This window comes from Oncorhynchus mykiss, chromosome 27 (genome assembly GCF_013265735.2).
Source record: "Oncorhynchus mykiss isolate Arlee chromosome 27, USDA_OmykA_1.1, whole genome shotgun sequence".
In the NCBI taxonomy this organism is placed as follows: domain Eukaryota; kingdom Metazoa; phylum Chordata; class Actinopteri; order Salmoniformes; family Salmonidae; genus Oncorhynchus; species Oncorhynchus mykiss.
This window is the reverse complement of record NC_048591.1, coordinates 32,943,604-32,964,814: the sequence shown is the minus strand read 5'-3', so window position 1 is coordinate 32,964,814 and position 21,211 is coordinate 32,943,604. Positions and strand designations below refer to the sequence as shown.

Here is a 21,211-nt window from a genome sequence, read left to right as displayed (position 1 = left end):
TTGGGAGTTATCACTTCAAACCTCTCAGTACTGGGCCTATCAATCTGAACTGGTGGTGAGTGCCTGTCTTTGTTTCTGCATCGGTGTGATACTTGGATATGTTCATATACAATGATAATGTAATTATTATATAATTATCTGTTCCTTGTTTTAATGAGACCATGACACTCTATTATAAAACATGCATAAAGGAGGCTACATCATTAGCATGGACTACTGTAGTACCCACATGCTATCCTTGGGACATCCCAACCTCATTGTGGAAAGTGGACATTTCAGATGGTTTAGGTAAGGATTATTGTTAGGGTAGGGATGTCAAGGATCCTTAATACCACTGACAATATCACAACATGGCTGCTTTTACTCTGAACATCTGATTTATCAGCAAAAAAGTAAACATTACTTTAAATGAGTGAGTCCTTTCTTGAGTTGTTGGCACCAGCCAGATGTCATAGTGTATAGTGGTCAGCAGAGGGCGCCAGAAGATGTGTTTTTACCTCAACATCCTGAAGGCTGTCAGCAAAAATTGTACCTTCAAATTCAGGATGCAGTGTGTGCACCCCTAGGTAAAGCTAGGTTCTCTGCTAGAGCACGATTGCCAAACCAACCAAGAAATAAAACTGATACAAAAGGCCACAGATTTCTTTGTTTTCTCGTCTGTATCGTCCTACCCTCAAAGGGTGTTACGGGGATAGGTCTGCTTCTTTCCTCTATGCACTATGTGGCAACAATACCCAGTAGACCATTACCTTGGGGAAGCGCTGTAGTCTACTATTCTCTAATCTCCCCTCTCTTCTGGGTGTCTCATTAAAAGTTGGAGGGAGACAGATGGTGCGGTTTAAGTCAAGCATGGCTGACTTCAAATGTCAGCTTCTCTATCTCTGTGTGTGATGTTTAGTGTACATCTTAGGCAGTTCAGACAGGCAGCCTAATTCTGATAAAAAAAATCTCACAAAATTGGTCTTTTGACCAGTCACATCAGCTCTGAAAAGATCTTATGAGCACAGCCTGACACTCTTCTCCCTCTCTCTCCTGCCCTGAGGGCGAGTGTATATTCCTAATGGTCCATCCTTCAGGGTTGAGAGTGTGGATGGATTGGTGGGATGAAAGTATAAAACGTGTTGGGGTTAGGAGTTTAAGAAATCCTTCATATAAAAACACATTTGAACATTTTTTATAATACACAACACCACAATCATACATATTGTACATGTAATAGTTTGATAAAATGTATTTCCATTATTACTCAAATAAAAACACCCCGAACCCCGAGAACAATGTACAGAAAAAAAGCTAAGGAGAAGCTCCCCTTGTAGCTGAACGCAACATATCATACAGAATAGGTCAAACATTCAACCACTATATTGAATAAGTATGCAGTTCATATACAGTAGGACCTCAGATTGGGAATCCAGGTTCTTTCAAAAACGTTGAAATGTTTGTAATTTTGCAATGTACTGGGGGGAAAGAGTTCAAACAATTATGGATAATATGAATTGAGTATTTCCATGTATTGGTCAACTGGATATGGTCTAGACTCCATCTCTATCATGGACTCAGAAGTACAGCAGTTTATTAGTAAACATTCAACAATCCTTTTCTCTAGGCCAATTTAAGACCTAACACAGGGACACTGATGAATAGTCATTGACTGAAAATGCTGGATAAAGTGGTTCAGTGAAGGTGGACTGGAATGTGTGGAGGTGGGTCAGAGTGTCAGAGTAGACTAGGTAGAAGGACAGAATGCCTTGTGAGGAGTTCAGATACACCCCAACTCTGTCAGTGCTGGAAGAGGGGGCAGGTATGACCGTGTGCTCATTTTTGTGCCAGACAGAGAGTTTGAGGAAACCATGTTTGAGGAATCTTAGGCTCCAGGATTTGTCATTGTAACCAAGCAAACAGTTATGCCCTTTTCCAACCCTGCTCATGTGTTTATATGCCACACCTACATGAAACCCTTTCCCACTACACTCTACCTCCCAGTAACAGCACCCAGTCAGACCCTCTCTACACAGCACCTGAGGACAGTCATTAAATCTCTCTGTGTGAGGCAAACATAGATGATCATCATCCTCCCATGTCACAGTTCTTCCGTTGTTAGACAGAGAGAGCGTTTTGTGTGCTGTGTTAGGGTCCAGTGTGAGCGCACAGGCATCTGCAATAAATAGAGGTTAGGAATCGGTACACATGCCAAGATTAATTTATGCATTTAGGAGACTAGAGAAGTTAACGATGAAAAACATACACTTCTTCAGGCCTGGTTTTAAGTAGCACTCTTCATTGTGTTCCACACTAAGGGAAGCAGAGGAACAGTGATTTAGTGACAGAAACAAGACTTGTAACTCAGTGAAACCGGCACTGAATAGTTATTCAGACACAGGTTAAGCCTAGTTTTGGACTAAGGAGCACTTTCAAGTTACTTGATTTACTTTAGTATGAAGAGTGGATCGCCCAGTACATCAGAGAGCAGTCTCACTCCTCTGTCTCCTGGGTGATTGTAGCTCAGATCCAGCTCTCGCAGGTGTGAGGGGTTTGACCTCAGAGCTGAAGCCAGAGAAGCACATCCTTCCATTGAGACAAGACAGCCAGAAAGCCTGCAAAAGGAAGACATCACTATTTTAAAAGACTTCTAACTACTCATTTCATATATGTACATGGTTAATTAATTAAATGGGCTATCTATTGAAATGGGCTGTGTATGACAATTTCATAATCTCATAACTACCTCAGTGTCTCCAGTTCACAATGTTTACTCCCCAGTCCAGCAGAGAGCAGCTTCACTCCTGAATTGTGCAGGTTATTGTCACAGAGTACTAGCGTTCTCAGGTATGAGGGGTTTGAACGTAGAGCTGAAGCCAAAGAAGCACAGCCTTCCTCTGTGATGCCACAGGATGACATCCTGCAGGAAGAGTTCAGAGAAATCTTAAATATTAAATACCACAATATTTGTGAGATTGTTTAAGGTGTTTAAAGGTTAAACCTTTAACATTTCTACCTGCAACGAGCACCAAATGCCAGTTACATCGTAGTAGCAGAGGAATAGAAATCCACGAGCGTAAAACGTACTTTGTAGAACGCTGTCTGATGGTGTAAAAATCAGCCTTTTTGTTGTGACTAGCCCGTCCGAATGTCACGTGTGCAACTTCCTGTATTATGATTGGGCCTCGTTGGCGTGGTTGATAAGGTAAGAACCAGTACTAAGGCTGGGTTTACACAGGCAGCCAAATTCTGATCTTTTGCCCAATTATTGTCAAAGGATCTGAATTGGGTTGCCTGTGTAAACCCAGCCTGTCATTTCAGGTGTTTCAAGGTAGTGTCCTTAAAAGAGTGGCTGCTTATTCGACTTTTCAGATATTTTGTTCTCCAGGCTAAAGATCCCGAAACGTCGGGATGTGCGGATCACATTTGGAGCTTCTGTTTATGCTCTACTTTACACACATTCTCTGCTCTACTACTCTGGTGAATGGTTAGATCAAAGCTGAATCAATGTCTGCAAAATCGCATAATCATAACAGAACTGAGTATAATAGTATTAATGTATGTTATTGTAAGACAAAAAACACATTTTTCCTCCCATGTGGCCGAAACTCAACATTATGCAAAATAAACACAAACTATGCTATGGTTTGTAAACACCATCTGCGCAAAAATCTGGTCACTGTACATCATTCAAAAACACTGTATAACTCAAGAAAATCTAAATGCACACCCCCATAAACTGATTGAAGTCAAATAGTTGGTATGCAGATGCTGCATGGACGTGTCATCAGTAAAACTTGAATAATTATCATTCCCGATTGACAGTGACAAATGTGAAGGGAAGGCAGACTTGACAGGTTTAGCAAAAATGTCTAGCTAAATGACCACAAAACACGCCCACAAGGCCTTTTCGCCTCAATTTGTAGGGACATGGCCTAGAGGTCGACCAATTAATTAGGGCCGATTTCAAATTTTTATAACAATTGGTAATCAGCATTTTTGGTCGCTGATTATGGCTAATTACATTGCAATCCACGAGGAGACTGCATGCAAGGTAAGTTGCTAGCTAGCATTAAACCTATTAAAAAAAAAAAACTATCTTCACATAATCGTTGCAATCCTGCGTTGCAAATAATCAATGCGTTGCCTGTTAATTTATCATCGAATCACAGCCTACTTCAATTTCGCCAAACTGGTGATTTAACAAAAGCACATTCGCGGGGAAAAAAGCACCCTGTCCCTAACCATAAACATCAATGCCTTTCTTAAAATCAATACACAGAAGTATATATTTTTAAACCTGCATATTTAGTTAAGAAATTCATGTTAGCAGGCAAAATAGGAAAATGGTGTCACTTCTCTTACGTTCAGTGCAAGCAGAGTCAGGGTATATGCAGCAGTTTGTGCCGCCTGGCTCTTTGCAAACTGTGTGAAGACCATTTCTTCCTAACAAAGACTAATTCAATTTGCCAGAATTTTACATAATTATGACATTGCAGGTTGTGCAATGTAACAACAATATTTAGATTTAGGGTTGCCACTCGTTCGATGAAATACGGAACGGTTCCGTATTTCACTGAAAGAATAAATGTTTTGTTTTCTAAATGATAGTTTCTGGATTTGACCATATTAATGACCAAAGGCTCGTATTTCTCTGTGTTTATTATAATTATGTCTATGATTTGATATAGCAGTCTGAGCGGTGGTAGGCAGCAGTAGGCTCGTAAGCATTCATTCAAACAGCACTTTACGGCGTTTGCCAGTAGCTCTTAGCAATGCTTGAAGCACAGCGTTGTTTATGACTTCACACCTATCAACTCCCGACATTAGGCTGGCAAAACTAAAGTGCCTATAAGAACATCCAATAGTCAAAGGTATATGAAATACAAATGGTATAGAGAGAAATAGTCGACGTGTCATAATTCCTATAGTAACTACAACCTAAAACGAATTAACTGGGAATATTGAAGACTCATTTTAAAAGGAACCACCAGCTTTCATATGTTCTCATGTTCTGAGAAAGGAACTTAAACGTCAGCTTTTTACATGGCACAATTGCACTTTTACTTTCTCCTCCAACACTGTTTTTGCATTATTTAAACCAAATGTAAAGTTTCATTATTTATTTGAGACTAAATTGATTTTATTTATGTATTATATTAAGTTAATACAAAAGTGTTCATTCAGTATTGTCATTGTCATTATTACAAATATATATATATATATAAAAAACTCCCTCACTCTTCGACCTCCTCCACGAGAAAATTACCAATTTCTTTTCTGTTTTTGTTGGCTCCCCCACGTGGGGGTTCATGCTCTCTGATTGACTCAAAGTCACGTTGTTGGCCACTGACGAACATTGCGATTCTACAAGTAGAATGGTAGGTTCGTCACTACCGGGTCGGCATGCTGCAGTTACCGCTTTTGTTCTAGCAAGAGAAAAGGAACGGCCTCCCACTGTGATAAGTACCTATCGGCAGTGAGAGCATGGTGTGTTTCCTGCTTTAGTCAATCATTCCAGAAGAGGTCAAAGGTCTCTAGCTTTTCTTTACTACAGAACACGCTTCTCTTTCTGAACAAAAAAAATGCACATACATCAAAGTCTCCAATTTCTGTAGTCCAGCAGAGAGCAGTTTCACACCCGAATCTTGTAAATCATTGCCACCCAGGTCCAGCTCTCTCAGGTGTGATGAGGTTGAGCCAAGAGCAGACTCCAAAGCTGAACAACATTCCATTGTTAGATTGCATTGATTTAGCCTTAGGAAAAAAATATACAGAATTATGGTTAATAGTCATAGCCTCCTACTGTCTATACAGAAATAAAAAAATCATTCAAAATAGACCAGAAAGCATAATTTCATTAGTTTAGGGAAAACAATAAGCTGTGGATTGTTTTAAATCGCATTGCCCACAAATCAGAAGGGTGAATTTGGGCAGTGCATGTTGAAAATACCAAATGGATGGTTGAGTTGCGACTGTCAGTGAAAAGTAGAGGCCCAGCTAGGCATACTTTTATTTAACTAGTCAAGTCAGTTAAGAACAAACTCGTATTTACAATGACAGCCTAGGAACAGTGGGTTCACTGCTTTGTTCAGTGCAGAACGACAGATTTTTTACCTTGTCAAGTCGGGGATTCGATCTAGCAATCTTTGGGTTACTAGTCCAACGCTCTAACCACTAGGCTACCTGCCACCCCTACTGCAATATTTTAAAAAACAATTGCGGGAAACCATAGATATTTGCTTTCCAAACTATTGCTGTAAAGGGAAGACAAATACTTTTGTTATACAAATGATCGACTTAATTGAGAGAACAGTATAGCCTGTCTTATTGGCACCAGCGAAGAGCATCGGTCATATCCCGAGCTGAAACAAACACTTGAACTGGACAATTTTATCTCAACCTCTTCATTCAAATACATGCTTACTGACAGTTGTGGCTGCTTTCCGTGATGTATTGTTGTCTCTACCTTCTTGCCCTTTGTGCTGTTGTCTGTACCATGTTTTGTGCTGCTACCATGCTGTTGTGTGTTGCTGCCTTGCTATGTTGTCTTAGGTCTCGCTTTATGTAGTGTTGTCTATCTTGTCATGTGTGTTTTGTCCTATATAATATAAATATACACACACACACACACACACACACACACAGTGGGGCAAAAAAGTATTTAGTCAGCCACCAATTGTGCAAGTTCTCAAACTTAAAAAGATGAGGCCTGTAATTTTCATCATAGGTACACTTCAACTATGACCGACAAAATGAGAAAAAAAATCCAGAAAATCACATTGTAGGATTTTTAATCAATTTATTTGCAAATTATGGTGGAAAATAAGTATTTGGTCACCTACAAACAAGCAAGATTTCTGGCTCTCACATACCTGTAACTTCTTCTTTAAGAGGCTCCTCTGTCCTCCACTCGTTACCTGTATTAATGGCACCTGTTTGAACTTGTTATCAGTATAAAAGACACCTGTCCACAACCTCAAACAGTCACACTCCAAACTCCACTATGGCCAAGACCAAAGAGCTGTCAAAGGACACCAGAAACAAAATTGTAGACCTGCACCAGGCTGGGAAGACTGAATCTGCAATAGGTAAGCAGCTTGGTTTGAAGAAATCAACTGTGGGAGCAATTATTAGGAAATGGAAGACATACAAGACCACTGATAATCTCCCTCGATCTGGGGCTCCACGCAAGATCTCACCCCGTGGGGTCAAAATGATCACAAGAACAGTGAGCAAAAATCCCAGAACCATACGGGTGGACCTAGTGAATGACCTGCAGAGAGCTGGGACCAAAGTAACAAAGCTAGAGAGCATTTTTTATCCAGAAGAATATTTGGAGGATGTCATATGATCAGATGAAACCAAAATATAACTTTTTGATAAAAACTCAACTCGTCGTGTTTGGAGGACAAAGAATGCTGAGTTGCATCCAAAGAACACCATACCTACTGTGAAGCATGCGGGTGGAAACATCATGCTTTGGGGCTGTTTTTCTGCAAAGGGACCAGGACGACTGATCCGTGAAAAGGAAAGAATGAATGGAGCCATGTATCGTGAGATTTTGAGTGAAAACCTCCTTCCATCAGCAAGGGCATTGATGATGAAACGTGGCTTCGTCTTTCAGCATGACAATGATCCCAAACACGAAGGAGTGGCTTCGAGTGGCTTCGTAAGAAGCATTTCAAGGTCCCGGAGTGGCCCAGCCAGTCTCCAGATCTCAACCCCATAGAAAATCTTTGGAGGGAGTTGAAAGTCCGTATTGCCCAGCAACCGCCCCAAAACATCACTGCTCTAGAGGAGATCTGCATGGAGGAATGGGCCAAAATACCAGAAACAGTGTGTGAAAACCTTGAAGACTTACAGAAAACATTTGACCTCTGTCATTGCCGACAAATGGTATATAACAAAGTATTGAGATACACTTTTGTTATTGACCAAATACTTATTTTCCACCATAATTTGCAAATAAATTCAAAGTGATTTTCTGGAAAATATTTTCTCATTTTGTTTGTCATAGTTGAAGTGTACCTATGATGAAAATTGCAGGCCTCTCATCTTAAGTGGGAGAACTTGCACAATTGGTGGCTGACTAAATACTTTTTTGCCCCACTGTGTGTGTGTGTGTGTATATATATATATATATATATATATACACATACATACACACAGTTAAAGTCAGAAGTTTACATACACCTTAGACAAATACATTTAAACTCAGTTTCACAATTCCTGACATTTAATCATAGTAAAAATAAATAAATAAAGGATCACCACTTTATTTTAAGAATGTGAAATGTCAGAAAATAGAGAATTATTTATTTTGGCTTTTATTTATTTCATCACATTCCCAGTGGGTCAGAAGTTAACATACACTCAATTAGTATTTGGTAGCATTACCTTTAAAATTGTTTGACCCAAGTTAAACGTCTTGGGTAGCCTTCCACAAGCTACCCACAATAAGTTGGGTGAATTTTGGCCCATTCCTCCTGACAGAGCTGGTGTAACTGAGTCAGGGTTGTAGGCCTCCTTGCTCGGACATACGTTTTTTTTCAGTTCTGCCCACAAATTTTCTATAGGATTGAGGTCAGGGTTTTGTGATGGCCACTCCAATACCTTGACTTTGTTGTCCTGAAGCCATTTTGCCACAACTTTGGAAGTATGCTTGGGGTCATTTTCCATTTGGAAGACCCATTTGCGACCAAGCTTTAACTTCCCGACTGATGTCTTGAGATGTTGCTTCAATATATCCACATAATTGTCCTGCCTCACGATGCCATCTATTTTGTGGAGTGCACCAGTCCCTCCTGCAGCAAAGCCCCCCCACAACATGATGCTCCCACCCCCGTGCTTCACGGTAGAGATGGTGTTCTGTCTTGCAAGCCTCCCCTTTTCCCTCCAAACATAAATGGTCATTATGGCCAAGCAGTTCTATTTTTGTTTCATCAGACCAGAGGACATTTCTCCAAAATGCATGATCTTTGCAGTTGCAGATTTGCAGTTGCAAACCGTAATCTGGCTTTTTTTAATGGCAGTTTTGGAGCAGTGGCCTCTTCCTTGTTGAGCGGCTTTTCAGGTTGTTGCTATAGGACTCGTTTTACTGTAGATATAGATAGATACCAGTCTCCTCCAGCATCTTCACAAGATCCTTTGATGTTGTTCTGGGATTGATTTGCACTTTTCGCACCAAAGTACGTTCATCTCTAGGAGACAGAACACGTCTCCTTCCTGAGCGGTATGACGGCTGCTTGGTCCCACGGTGTTTATACTTGCGTACCATTGTTTGTACAGATGAACGTGGTACCTTCAGGCGCTTGGAAATTGCTCCCAAGGATGAACCAGACTTCTGGAGGTCAACAATTTTATTTCTGAGGTCTTGGCTGATTTATTTTAAATTTTTCCAAAATGTCAAGCAAAGAGGCACTGAATTTGAAGGTAGGCCTTGAAATACATCCACAGGTACACCACCAATTGACTGAAATGATGTCAATTAGCCTATCAGAAGCTTCTAAAGCCATGACCTTATTTTGTGGAATTTTCTAAGCAGTTTAAAGGCACAGTCAACTCAGTGTATGTAAACTTCTAACCCACTGGAATTGAGATAGTGAAATAATCTGTCTGTAAACAGTTGTTGGAAAAATTAGCAATTAAAGTAGATGTCCTAACCGACTTGCCAAAACTATAGTTTGTTAACCAGAAATTTGTGGAGTTTTTGAAAAATTAGTTTTAATGACTCCAACCTAAGTGTATGTAAACTTCCGACTTCAACTGTATATATTATTTTTATCCCCCGTCCCCACAGGAGGCCTTTTGGTAGGCCATCATTGTAAATAAGAATGTTATTTCCTGACTTGCCTAGTTAAATTAAAAATCATCATAAATATCCCCGGTGATGGCGGTAGATGAATGACACGAGAATGGGCCTCAGGTTCTCGTCACAGTATCTGTGTGCATTCAAATTGCCATCAATAAAATGCAATTGTGTTTGTTGTCCGTAGGTTATGCCTACCCATGACGCAATACACGCTGCCTGCCATCTGCCCGGTACAGTTGAAACCAAGATTTATCCGTGAAGAGCACACTTATCCAGCGTGCCAGTGGCCAACGAAGGTGAGCATTTGCCTACTGAAGTTGGTTACAACACCCAACCTGCAGTCTGGTCAAGACCCTGGTGATGACAACGAGCTTGCAGATGAGCTTCCCTGAGACGGTTTCTGACAGTTTCTGCAGAAATTATTTGGTTGTGCAAACCCAGTTTCATCAGCTGTCCGGGTGGCTGGTCTCAGACTATCCCGCAGGTGAAGAGGCCGGATGTGAAGGTCCTGGTCTGGAGTGGTTTCACATGGTCTGTGGTTGTGAGGCCGGTTGGACGTACTGCCAAATTATCTAAAACCACATTGGAGGTGGCTTTTGGTAGAGAACTTAACAATCAAATTTGTGCACAGAATGAGAGAAATAAGCTTTTTGTGCGTATGGAACATTTTGGGGATCTTTTATTTCAGCTCATGAAACTACAGGACCATGCTGAGTTTATATTTTTGTTCAGTGTAAAAGGGCAACATTTTCCCAAGGGTGCAGTGAGAACCAATGGGTTGGACGATACTTCTCATCATCTTTAAAAAAAATAGTATACTTAGGGCCTCCCAGGTGGCGCAGTGGCCTAATGCACTGCATCGCAGCGCTAGCTGTGCCACGAGAGACTCTGGGTTTGCGCCCCAGGCGGGTTTGGCCGGTAGGAAAATCCTTGTCTCATCGCGCACCCTGTGGCAGGCCGGGTCCCGTGTACGCTAACCAAGGTCGCCAGGTGCACAGTGTTTCCTCCGACACAGGGTGGCTTCCGGGTTGGATGCGCGCTGTGTTAAGAAGCAGTGCGGCTTGGTTGGGTTGTGTTTTGAAGGATGCATGGCTTTCGACCTTCGTCTCTCCCGAGCCCGTACGGGAGTTGTAGCGATGCGACAAGACAATAATTACTAACAATTGGATAGCACGTAATTGGGGGAAAAAATAAATACATTTAAAAAAGGTATACTTAACTGGAAATCAACCAATTCTCAGTCGTTAACGAACAGGTAAAATTATGTAAAAATTGGAAGTGTGTAGGCTACGGAGAGAAACAAAGTGATGTGGGCGCTGGATATGGAGGTGTGTGCTAGTGGATCTGGACAGGTGTGATGTAGTTGATGTTTGTTTATAAAATATATGAAAAAGGAATAGTCTGCAAATGTGATGATGAATATTGGTTTACCCACGCTGCCTGAGGTAGTCTACACACATACTGTAATTAAACCTAAATGTGGCACAAACAAACAAAATTTGCTCACCTCAAGATCTTCAGTTTACAGCTTTGACTACACAACCCATCACAGAGCAGATCCATACGAGAGTGCTGCAAGTCATTGTAACTCAGGTCCAGCTTTCGCAGTAAGTTTGTTGACTTTATAGCTGAGGCCACTACTCCCCAAGACCTCTCTGTGAGGTTACAGCCAGCAAGTCTACAACAACAGAGTAAATACAATTAAACTAACCTCTACAAATGTGTAGGTACAGTGCATTCGGAAAGTATTAAGACACCTTCCCTTTTAGTTACGTTTCAGCCTTATTTTAAAATGGATGAAATACATTTTTCCTCATCAATCTACACACAACACCCCATAATGACAAAGAGAAAACAGGTATAAAAATATTTGAAAAAACAGATACCTTTATTTACACAAGTATTCAGACCCTTTGCTATGAGACTCGAAAATGAGCTCAGGGTTAGGGTTACAGGCACACACCTGTCTATATAAGGTCACACAGTTGACAGTGCATGTCAGAGCAAAAACCAAACTGAGGTCGAAGGAATTGTCCGTAGAGCTCAGAGACAGGATTGTGTCGAGGCACAGATCTGGGGAAGGGAAACAAAACATTTCGGTTGCATTGAAGGTCCCCAAGAACAGTGGCCTCCATCATTCTTAAATGGAAGAAGGTTAGAACCACCATGACTCTTCCTAGAGCTGGCCACGCGGATAAACAGGGGAGAAGGGACGTGATCAAGAACCCGATGGTCATTCTGGCAGAGCTCCAGAGTTCCTCTATGGAGATGGGAGAACCATCCAGAAGGACAACCAGCTTTGCAGCACTCCACCAATAAGGACTTTATGGTAGAGTGGCCAGACAGAAGCCACTCCTTAGTAAAAGGCACATGACAGCCACTTGGAGTTTGCCAAAAGGCACTTAAAGGACTCAGACCATGAGAAACAAGATTATCTGGTCATGATTAAACTCCTTGGCCTGAATGCCAAGCGTCACACCTGGAGGAAACCTGGCACCATCTCTATGGTGAAGCATGGTGGTGCCAGCATCATACTGTGGGGAGGTTTTTCAGCAGCAGGGACTGGGAGATTAGTCAGAATCGAGGGAAAGATGAACTGAGCAAAGTACACAGAGATCCTTGATGAAAACCTGCTCCAGAGCGCTCAGGATCTCGGAAGGTGAACCTTTGCCCCCAGTCTAACAGGACAACGACCCAAAGCACACAGCCAAGACAACGCAGGAGTGGCTTCAGGACAAGTCTCTGAATGTCCTAGAGTGGCCCAGCCAGAGCCCGGACTTGAATCCGATCAAACATCTCTGGAAAGACCTGAAAATAGCTGTGCAGCGACGCTCCCCATGGAACCTGACAGAGCTTGAGAGGATGTGCAGAGAAGAATGAAACTCCCCAAATAGGTGTGCCAAGCTTGTAGCGTCATACCCTAGAAGACTCAATGTGCTTCAAAGGGTCTGAATACTTATGCAAATGTGCTAAATTTATTTTTAATACAATTGTAAAAATGTATAAACCTGTTTTTGCATTGCAATTGTGGGGTATTGTGTGTAGATTGAGGGCAAAAAAACTATTCAATCAATTTTAGAATAAAGGCTGTAACGTAACAAAATGTGGAAAAAGACAAGGGGTCTGAATACTCTGTATGTGCATAATTAGCTTAACACTCACAAAGCGTTTCTGCAGTACTTGATAAGTGGAATCAGCCTCTTTCGTCCCTCCTCACAAGTGTTGAACTTCTTTAGGTCAAACTCATCCAGAATCTCCCTTGACATCAGCACAGTAGCCAGAGTTGTGCATTTAGCAGGTGAGAGCTTTGTTCCTCCACGATTTCCTGACCTCAGGTACGCTTCAACCTCTTCAGTAAGTGTATTGTCATTTATTTCAGCCAAACAGTATACAAGGTTAATGGATCTCTCGGGGGAGTTGTGCAACCTCAGCTGTTCCTTTATGTAAAACTTTGTTTCTTCAACACTATCTGCATAGCTCTCCGTCTCTGACAGTAGGTCTTGTAGGAGTCTCTGATTGGAGTCCAGTGAAAGGCCAAGAAGGAAGCGGAGCATAAGGTCCAGATGTCCATTCACACTCTGCAAGGCATTGAGCAATGCACTCTTCAGTAACACATGGAAGGATGGTTTTTCTTGTAGAACCAGCTCTGAAGACTCAGAGCCAGACACTTCTTCAGCCTCATCATCATTGAATGACTCGGAGTGTTCCTCAGGCTCTTCCTCCAGAGTTGAGTTTTCTTCAATAGTGGACTCTAGACTTTCTCCAGACTCATCACTCTGCGAAGCATCTGAATGGTCGCCGTTATCACCAAACAAAGCCGCAGAACCTTCTTCCAGGTCCTCCTCAACAAACCCCTTATGGAGGAAAGACTCCAACACACAAAGGTTATCGGTTGTGTAGCAGTAGAGTAAATACAGAGCGGCAAAGTACTCCTGGATGGTGAAATGCACAAAGCAGTAGACTTTCTCGCAGTAGAGCCCATCTTCTTGTTTAAAGATTTCTGTGCACAATCCAGATTTCACTGAAGCTACATTGATGTCAAGGCCACACTCTATCAGATCCTTCTCATAAAATATGAGATTGCTTTTCTTCAGGTGTTCAAAAGCTAGCTTGGCCAGCTTTAGAATGATCTCTTTATCTGATTCTTTGATCCTCCGCGCATCTGTCTCATTGCTGTTATGATACTTCTGGTTCTTCAGGTTTGTCTGAATGAGCACGAAGTGTGTGTACATCTCAGAAATTGTTTTTGGGATTTCTTTGCAGTCATTTGTCAACATCTCCCCTAGAACCATAGCAGTGATCCAGCAGAAGACTGGAATCTGGCACATGATGTTGAGGCTCCTTTTTGTCTTTATGTGGGAGATGATTCGGTTGCCCAGGTTCGCATCCCAACAGAATCTCTTCCTGAAGTACTCCTCCTTCTGTGAGTCATTGAACCCACGCACTTCTGTCATCTGTGTTATGTTCTTCCTGGGGATCTGATTGGCTGCTGCTGGTCGGGAGGTTATCCAGAGGCGAGCACTGGGTAGCAGATTCCCCTTAATGAGATTTGTCAAAAGCACATCAATGGGCGCTTCTTCTGTCATGTCAAACAATATCTTGTTTCGATTGAAATCCAGTGGAAGTTGGCTTTCATCCAGACCATCGAAAATGAACAGAACTTGACAACCTGCAATTTTCTTTGCATCTATTTCTCTAAGTTCATTGTGGAAGCTACACAGAAGGCCATGAAGACTGAACTGTTTTTCGACCAAATTCAAATCCCGGAAAGGAAGCAGAAATATGAAATCCAGATGCAAATTGGCTTTTCCTTCTGCCCAGTCAAGGATGAACTTCTGGACTGTGACTGTTTTTCCGATCCCAGCAATGCCCTTGGTCATCACAGTTGTGATTATTCTGTCCTGTCCAGGTAAAGGTTTAAAGATGTCGTTGCAGTTGACAGGAGTGTCTTCTGATGTGCATGTTCGGGATGCTGTCTCAATCTGCAACACCTCATGTTTGTTACAGAGCCCTTCGGTCTCTCCTGCTGTGATGTAGAGTTTTGTGTAAATATTGTTGAGAAGAGTTTCATTTCTGGCGTTGCCTTCAAACAGGTGCTTACAGCGGCTTTTCAGTCTGGCTTTATGCTTCTCTTTGACTCTCTGTATGAGAGCATCCTCTGCAAGGACAAAGTTACAGGGACACAAAACACACAGATTAAAAAAAAGGTAAGGTATGTGATGATGACCACCAGTTGAAAAGCACACAAGTGAAATAATCACATTGCCAAATCACCACATGATATCTACTTAGCAGTAGGAAGTAGGAAGTCTTCTATGTGTCTGCTTTGCTGTAACTTGGATGTGCACCAGGTACAGGCTGTCAGGCCACCCTTCACTTACTGTAGAAACAGGACAGAAACACAATCAGTTTATGGTGCTAAAATTAAATGGTGAGGATAAATGCAGAGTCCATTTGATCCAGTTTAGGATACTGTAAAAACCCACTACTACTATGACTGCTACTGCAAGTACACTAATCATTTGCATAATACACTAGTCTATAGTGTTCGAAAAATGTATGTCTTACCCTTGATCACTGCTTTGTGGAGCCGCTGACAAGTCCACTGGAATATACAAAACAAACATTGCTTAGGATACAAATCATTTGGAATTTGAGTGGCACATTCTATATGAAGAAAAAAATAAGCAAAGCACAAGGTCTACCTAATGAAACGAATGTTATTCATGAGTAATTATAAAATGAAGTTACTGTTTTAAATGTATTCAGATGCTGATTAGAATCATAACAGATACACTTACCGCTCTGTTGAGATGACACGTTAATATTAACAGAGCCCAAAATATAGTTGTTGTTGAGTTGTGGTGCAACATTAGTGCCTCCAGACTGGGCTGTGTAGGAATGTCCAAAAGCATGTGCTGCTAACATGAGGGATGGGGAGGAGGAGACTGGTGGAATGGATGACGGGAGAGGAGGGCCCAGTGAAACCGAGGATGGGGAGGAGGAGACTGGTGGAATGGATGACGGGAGAGGAGGGCCCAGTGAAACCGAGGATGGGGAGGAGACTGGTGGAATGGATGACGGGAGAGGAGGGCCCAGTGAAACCGAGGATGGGGAGGAGGAGACTGGTGGAATGGATGACGGGAGAGGAGGGCCCAGTGAAACCGAGGATGGGGAGGAGGAGACTGGTGGAATGGATGACGGGAGAGGAGGGCCCAGTGAAACCGAGGATGGGGAGGAGGAGACTGGTGGAATGGATGACGGGAGAGGAGGGCCCAGTGAAACCGAGGATGGGGAGGAGGAGACTGGTGGAATGGATGACGGGAGAGGAGGGCCCAGTGAAACCGAGGATGGGGAGGAGGAGACTGGTGGAATGGATGACGGGAGAGGAGGGCCCAGTGAAAGAGGATGGGGGGTGGAGACGTGTGGTGAAACAGAGGATGACAGAGAGGAAAGGTGAGGATGAGTAAGATGTGGAAAGGGGGGTTGCCGTGGTGTAACGGAAGAATGGAGAGGCTGGCAGTTTGATGAAAAGGAAGAGGATGGGAGTGAAGCTTGTGTCTGCTCCGTGGTAGGTTGATCTCCTAGACCTAGAGAGAGGAAAGAGAGTTGGATACTACATACTTGTCACTTACAAAAACTCTGACTTAGGGATAGCCCCCTTTGTTTCAATTTTCACCTAAAATGACATAACCAAATCTAACTGCCTGTAGCTCCGGCCCTGAAGCAATGATATGCATATTCTTGATACCATTTGAAAGGAAACACTTTGAAGTTTGTGGAAATGTGAATTGAATGTAGGATAATATAACACAATAGATCTGGTAGAAGAAAATACAAAGGAAAAAAGTTTTTTTTTCTACCACCACCTTTGAAATGCAACAAAGGTCCCAGTTCTAGCCATCACTCTGGTTGTAATTCCGATTGTGCGTATGAAGAGTTTCAGACGGATAACTTGAAGTATGAGCGAACTACATGACATTTAGTGTGAAATCACCCAGGAACATTTGGGCGAATCGCGAAGGAGACATTTGCATTCATATGACATTTTTCTGCAAGAATATTGTCAAATCTGTATACTTAGACTTTGATTTAGCTTTTCCAGTATTAGTAGCCATATTATAAGTTCAACATTTACAAAACAACCTGTTTTCATAACTGAATATTCTTATAATTTTTGTCCAAAAGGAAAAGGCATACTGTTACAAAAGGTTAGCAGCTACATTTTACGACAGATACAGGGTTTCTGGATACTCCCGTGAAGCCCAGCTCATTGGCTATCTAGCTAGCTCTGTTTGACTGCGATTTGTACTTATTTGACAAAGCTAGAGTCAATCAAGTGAGAGTCGGCCTGCCATGAAGGCGTCGCTCTTTTTTCCTATAGGATATACTAATGATAGTGAAGTCTAGTTACGTTCTAGGATCTCTGAGGAATACATACGGACGTGATTTGACCGGTTTAAACTACGTTTAGGGTGAGATTTTCACAGATTCTTTGAAAATTGAACGAGTGGAAATACAAAATCAATTGTGCATGCTATATGGACCTTTTTAGGATATGAACAATTATTTTATCTAACAAATTCATGTTATCTCTGGGAAGGACAACAACCACCCGAGCCACTGCCTGTTCACCCCGCTATCATCCAGAAGGAGAGGTCAGTACAGGTGCATCAAAGCTGGGACCGAGAGACTGAAAAACAGCTTCTATCTCAAGGCCATCAGACTGTTAAACAGCCACCACTAACATTGAGTGGCTGCTGCCAACACACTGACTCAACTCCAGCCACTTTAATAATGGGAATTGATGGGAAATGATGTAAAATATATCACTAGCCACTTTAAACAATGCTACCTATTATAATGTTTACATACCCTACATTATTCATCTCATATGTACATGTATATTCTGTACTCTATATCATCTACTGCATCTTTATGTAATACATGTATCACTAGCCACTAACTATGCCACTTTGTTTACATACTCATCTCATATGTATATACTGTACTCGATACCATCTACTGTATCTTGCCTATGCCGCTCTGTACCATCACTCATTCATATATCTTTATGTACATATTCTTTATCCCCTTTACACTTGTGTCTATAAGCTAGTAGTTTTGGAATTGTTAGCTAGATTACTTGTTGATTATTACTGCATTGTCGGAACTAGAAGCACAAGCATTTCGCTACACTCGCATTAACATCTGCTAACCATGTGTATGTGACAAATAAAATTTGATTTGATAAATCAGAGCAAGATTTCAGACTAAGTACACATTTCATCTTCAGAGGAGAATTTATCAAACCTATCGCGGTAAAAAAAAGTGTTTTGTTGTTAGGCGCTCTCCTCAAACAATAGCATGGCATTTTTTTCCGCAGTAATAGCTACTGTAAAGTGGACAGTGCAGTTATATTAACAAGAATGTAATCTTTCAGCCAATATAATATGTACCGACATTTGTTGTTTCTCTAAAATGCGTGATCATGACACAAGGCGCTGCATGATTTACAACAACTCTCCCGTTGACGGGACACCTAACCCTAACAAGTTTTCATTTTAAATGGCTTACTCCTTTTCCTGTTGCTTGAGGGTAGGTCGTTGTGTTGTTGTGGTATCTGTCCAGGCGTGTCAATGGCGGGGGAACTCTTAGGGCTCTCCCTACACTGGGGACAGGATGCTGATGGGGGACAAGACCTGCCAAACATCTTTCTAATACATGGCTTGGTGCCAAGATTCTTCTTCCACTCAGGGTTCTGCAACAATAATAGTGAATAAGACTACACAAAATGTCATTGGTAAAGTTATTGGTATCGCTTGAAAAGTTGTTAGAAAGAAGTTATGCTTTTTAGCCAAATATACTGAATATTTTAGAAAAGGGATGACTGACGACATCATTGTTTATATGACACTTGTTGAGAATTGCAGATTTCATTGACAGATATAACATGTTTAATCATCAATATAAGTGGTAATATGGGCTTATGTAATGCTTTACAAAGTTACATTGTAAATACAGGAAATAAGCAATACACATACAATTAAGAGAATAAATGAAATGTTCCATTAACCTTAGATTTACAGAGAGCCATTGACTGACCTTTGCCATGGTGCGTCTCTTTTTCCTGTCCATGGTGTCCTTCTCCAAAAGGTGTTCTTACAGGCTGCGACCAGTTTCCCCCTCTTGTCTATTTCATAGAGGCTGGGGGAATCAACAGTACCATGCAATGGAATGTTCATTATGCTCGGGAAAACAACTCGCATGCAGTCTCTCGTCTGTAGCTTATATGGGTCATTCTCATGTCATTTTTCATGTGATTTCCTCTTGGATCACTGAGATTAGGATCTGTACACATCTATTTCATTATGTTTTTTTAATCAGATATATATTTTACCACAAAATCATCATTAACAGTTTCATAGTCCAAAAAAGTAAAAACAAATACATTTCTAATATATTATTTTACATTGCTGCCCTTATGAAAAGGCTTGAGTTAAACATAACATTGAAAATAAAAATAATTTCCCAATTTCAGAGTTTTAGTATTGAGAATGCCAAGTAGGGTTAAGGGGGTGTTTGAGAATAGGAACCTCATGCTGATGGCATTTAAGTGAATAAATGAACTTAAAGATGCACTATGCAGAAATCACAACACCATTTCATGGTTGCTAAAATTCTAATAGTTCACCTACTTTTAGTTTGTGACAAAACAAGCAGTTATTGTGTAGTGAATGATTGTACCATCTAAACCACTGAAATATCCTTCTATAACCAAAAATATTGTATATTCAGCTGTTTGAACACAAAAAGGAAACATAGAAATAATACACATAGAACAGATCTACCACTTCTTAGATTTGCTTTCAACTGGAATGAAAGATCTATAACTCACATTTCTATGTGAATTTGGTCAGGAATCCCAAAAAGTTACATATTGTAGCTTTAACTTGTGCTCATCTAAGGACAACTCCTGGGGATTATGCATCATGGGTGAATACGTTTTTACAGAAACTTGAAAAAGTGTCAAAATTCAACTAGTATTTTAACGATTTATGGACAAACTACCACAAACATTTTTTGTGTTAAATGAAAATAAAGTAACATTTTATTTAGGGTGAAAACGTACAAAATAATATTCAATAAGACACTTAGCCAAGTGTCAGAATAATAGTTGATTTTTGCCAATGCATCATGGTTTTGTAACTCAATTTCCTACAGACTGGTTTCATTAGAGAGAGATCCAACCAAATCATGAGAAAACAAAAAGATACTTACTTGATACATTGGAAAGAATTAACAAAAAAAAGAGCAAACTAGAATGCTATTTGACCCTGAACAGAGAGTACACAGAGGCAGAATACCTGGCCACTGTGACTGACCCAAAATTAAGGAAAGCTTTTACAATGTACAGACTCAGTGAGAAAGGCCACCGTATGCAGACCTGGCTCTCAAGAGAAGACAGGCTATGTGCACACTGCCCACAAAATGAGGTGGAAACTGAGCTGCACTTCCTAACCTCCTGCCAAATGTATGGCCATAGAAACACATATTTCCCTCAGATTACACAGATCCACAAAGAAATTGAAAACAAATCCAATTTTGATCAACAACCATATCTATTGGGTGAAATACCACAGTGTGCGTCAGACTCAGACTCCGTCTAAAAGAGCGCGAACTGTACCGCGCAAACATCACCACACGCTACAACCGGATCTAGCTCTCTCTAGACAAATAAGTAGTCCAGATCGCTAGCATATGAGTAGTACTCGTCTCACTACAAAGGAGAGGAATGGAATAAATGGTGTTCGCACCTGCGAGACAATCGAACGTTTACAATAAGTAACCTAGTTCACTTTAAAAAAATATATATATATAGGAACAGTGAAAAAAATGCAGCGAGGACTGCAGAAGCAACTTACCCGAATAGGCCATTGTCCTCGTCCAAAGCGGGCTTTGTACTGTACTTTTATTTCCAAGTCAATTTGCTTTGCATATCCCTTCAATGTATGTTTACTCGTCAACTATTATGATAAAGATTTGTATGAGACAATCCAGCTAAATTCACCGGTGGTACACATTTCGGGGTTCATTTAATTCCAGGAAGCAATACAAGCACAAGAAAAAAATATTTTAGAGTAAAGGGGCGCGGTTTACAGACTGCATTTCCTTGCCAAAAACGAACGTCCATCTGAATCCTAGTCTCCCCGCCTAAACAGACTGTTTCCCTCCAATGATTCATATACACACTAGATTACTTATAGGAGGGGTGTGTTGAAATGAAATCACCGAGTACGACAGGCGTATAGCCCATTCCCAACAAAGCAGAGTTAAAAAGTAAGAAATATTTGCTAAATAAAAAAGGAAATAGTAACACAAAAAAATACATTTTAATTTAACACTTTTTGGGTCACT

General features: G+C 41.1%; 1 protein-coding gene across 4 annotated transcripts; it reads right to left on the bottom strand.

Annotated features, from left to right (window-relative positions):
* Window positions 1-1,158: 1,158 nt before the first annotated feature.
* On the bottom strand, window positions 1,159-21,008 carry LOC110507986 (NACHT, LRR and PYD domains-containing protein 12). Of its 4 annotated transcripts, XM_036964851.1 has the most exons (13): window positions 20,719-21,004; window positions 18,899-19,000; window positions 18,371-18,578; window positions 15,595-16,383; window positions 15,363-15,398; window positions 12,956-14,951; window positions 11,301-11,471; window positions 5,575-5,736; window positions 2,726-2,899; window positions 2,430-2,594; window positions 2,246-2,292; window positions 2,054-2,155; window positions 1,879-2,012 (listed from the first exon to the last, which is right to left on the bottom strand). In XM_036964851.1, exons 2-13 carry the CDS (start codon window positions 18,929-18,931, stop codon window positions 2,008-2,010), a joined length of 3,888 nt encoding a protein of 1,295 aa, XP_036820746.1. In that variant the 5' UTR covers window positions 18,932-19,000; window positions 20,719-21,004; the 3' UTR covers window positions 1,879-2,007. The 4 variants fall into 4 exon arrangements, with proteins under 4 accessions (XP_036820744.1, XP_036820745.1, XP_036820746.1 ...); XM_036964849.1 differs by having other exon boundaries at window positions 1,159-2,155; window positions 20,719-21,003; XM_036964850.1 differs by having other exon boundaries at window positions 1,159-2,155; window positions 18,371-18,554; window positions 20,719-21,002.
* Between the last annotated feature and the right edge of the window lie 203 nt (window positions 21,009-21,211).

Bases quoted from the DNA above. Each gene is read 5' to 3' on its own strand.
- LOC110507986 (XM_036964849.1), bottom strand. From the start codon at position 18,931: ATGGACAGGAAAAAGAGACGCACCATGGCAAAG. The intron at 16,384-18,370 runs GTAAGCCATTTA...TCCTCTCTCTAG, and splicing joins CTCAAGCAACAGGAAAAGGA to GTCTAGGAGATCAACCTACC. The intron at 2,293-2,429 runs GTAAATCAAGTA...TGCTTCCCTTAG, and splicing joins GATCCACTCTTCATACTAAA to TGTGGAACACAATGAAGAGT.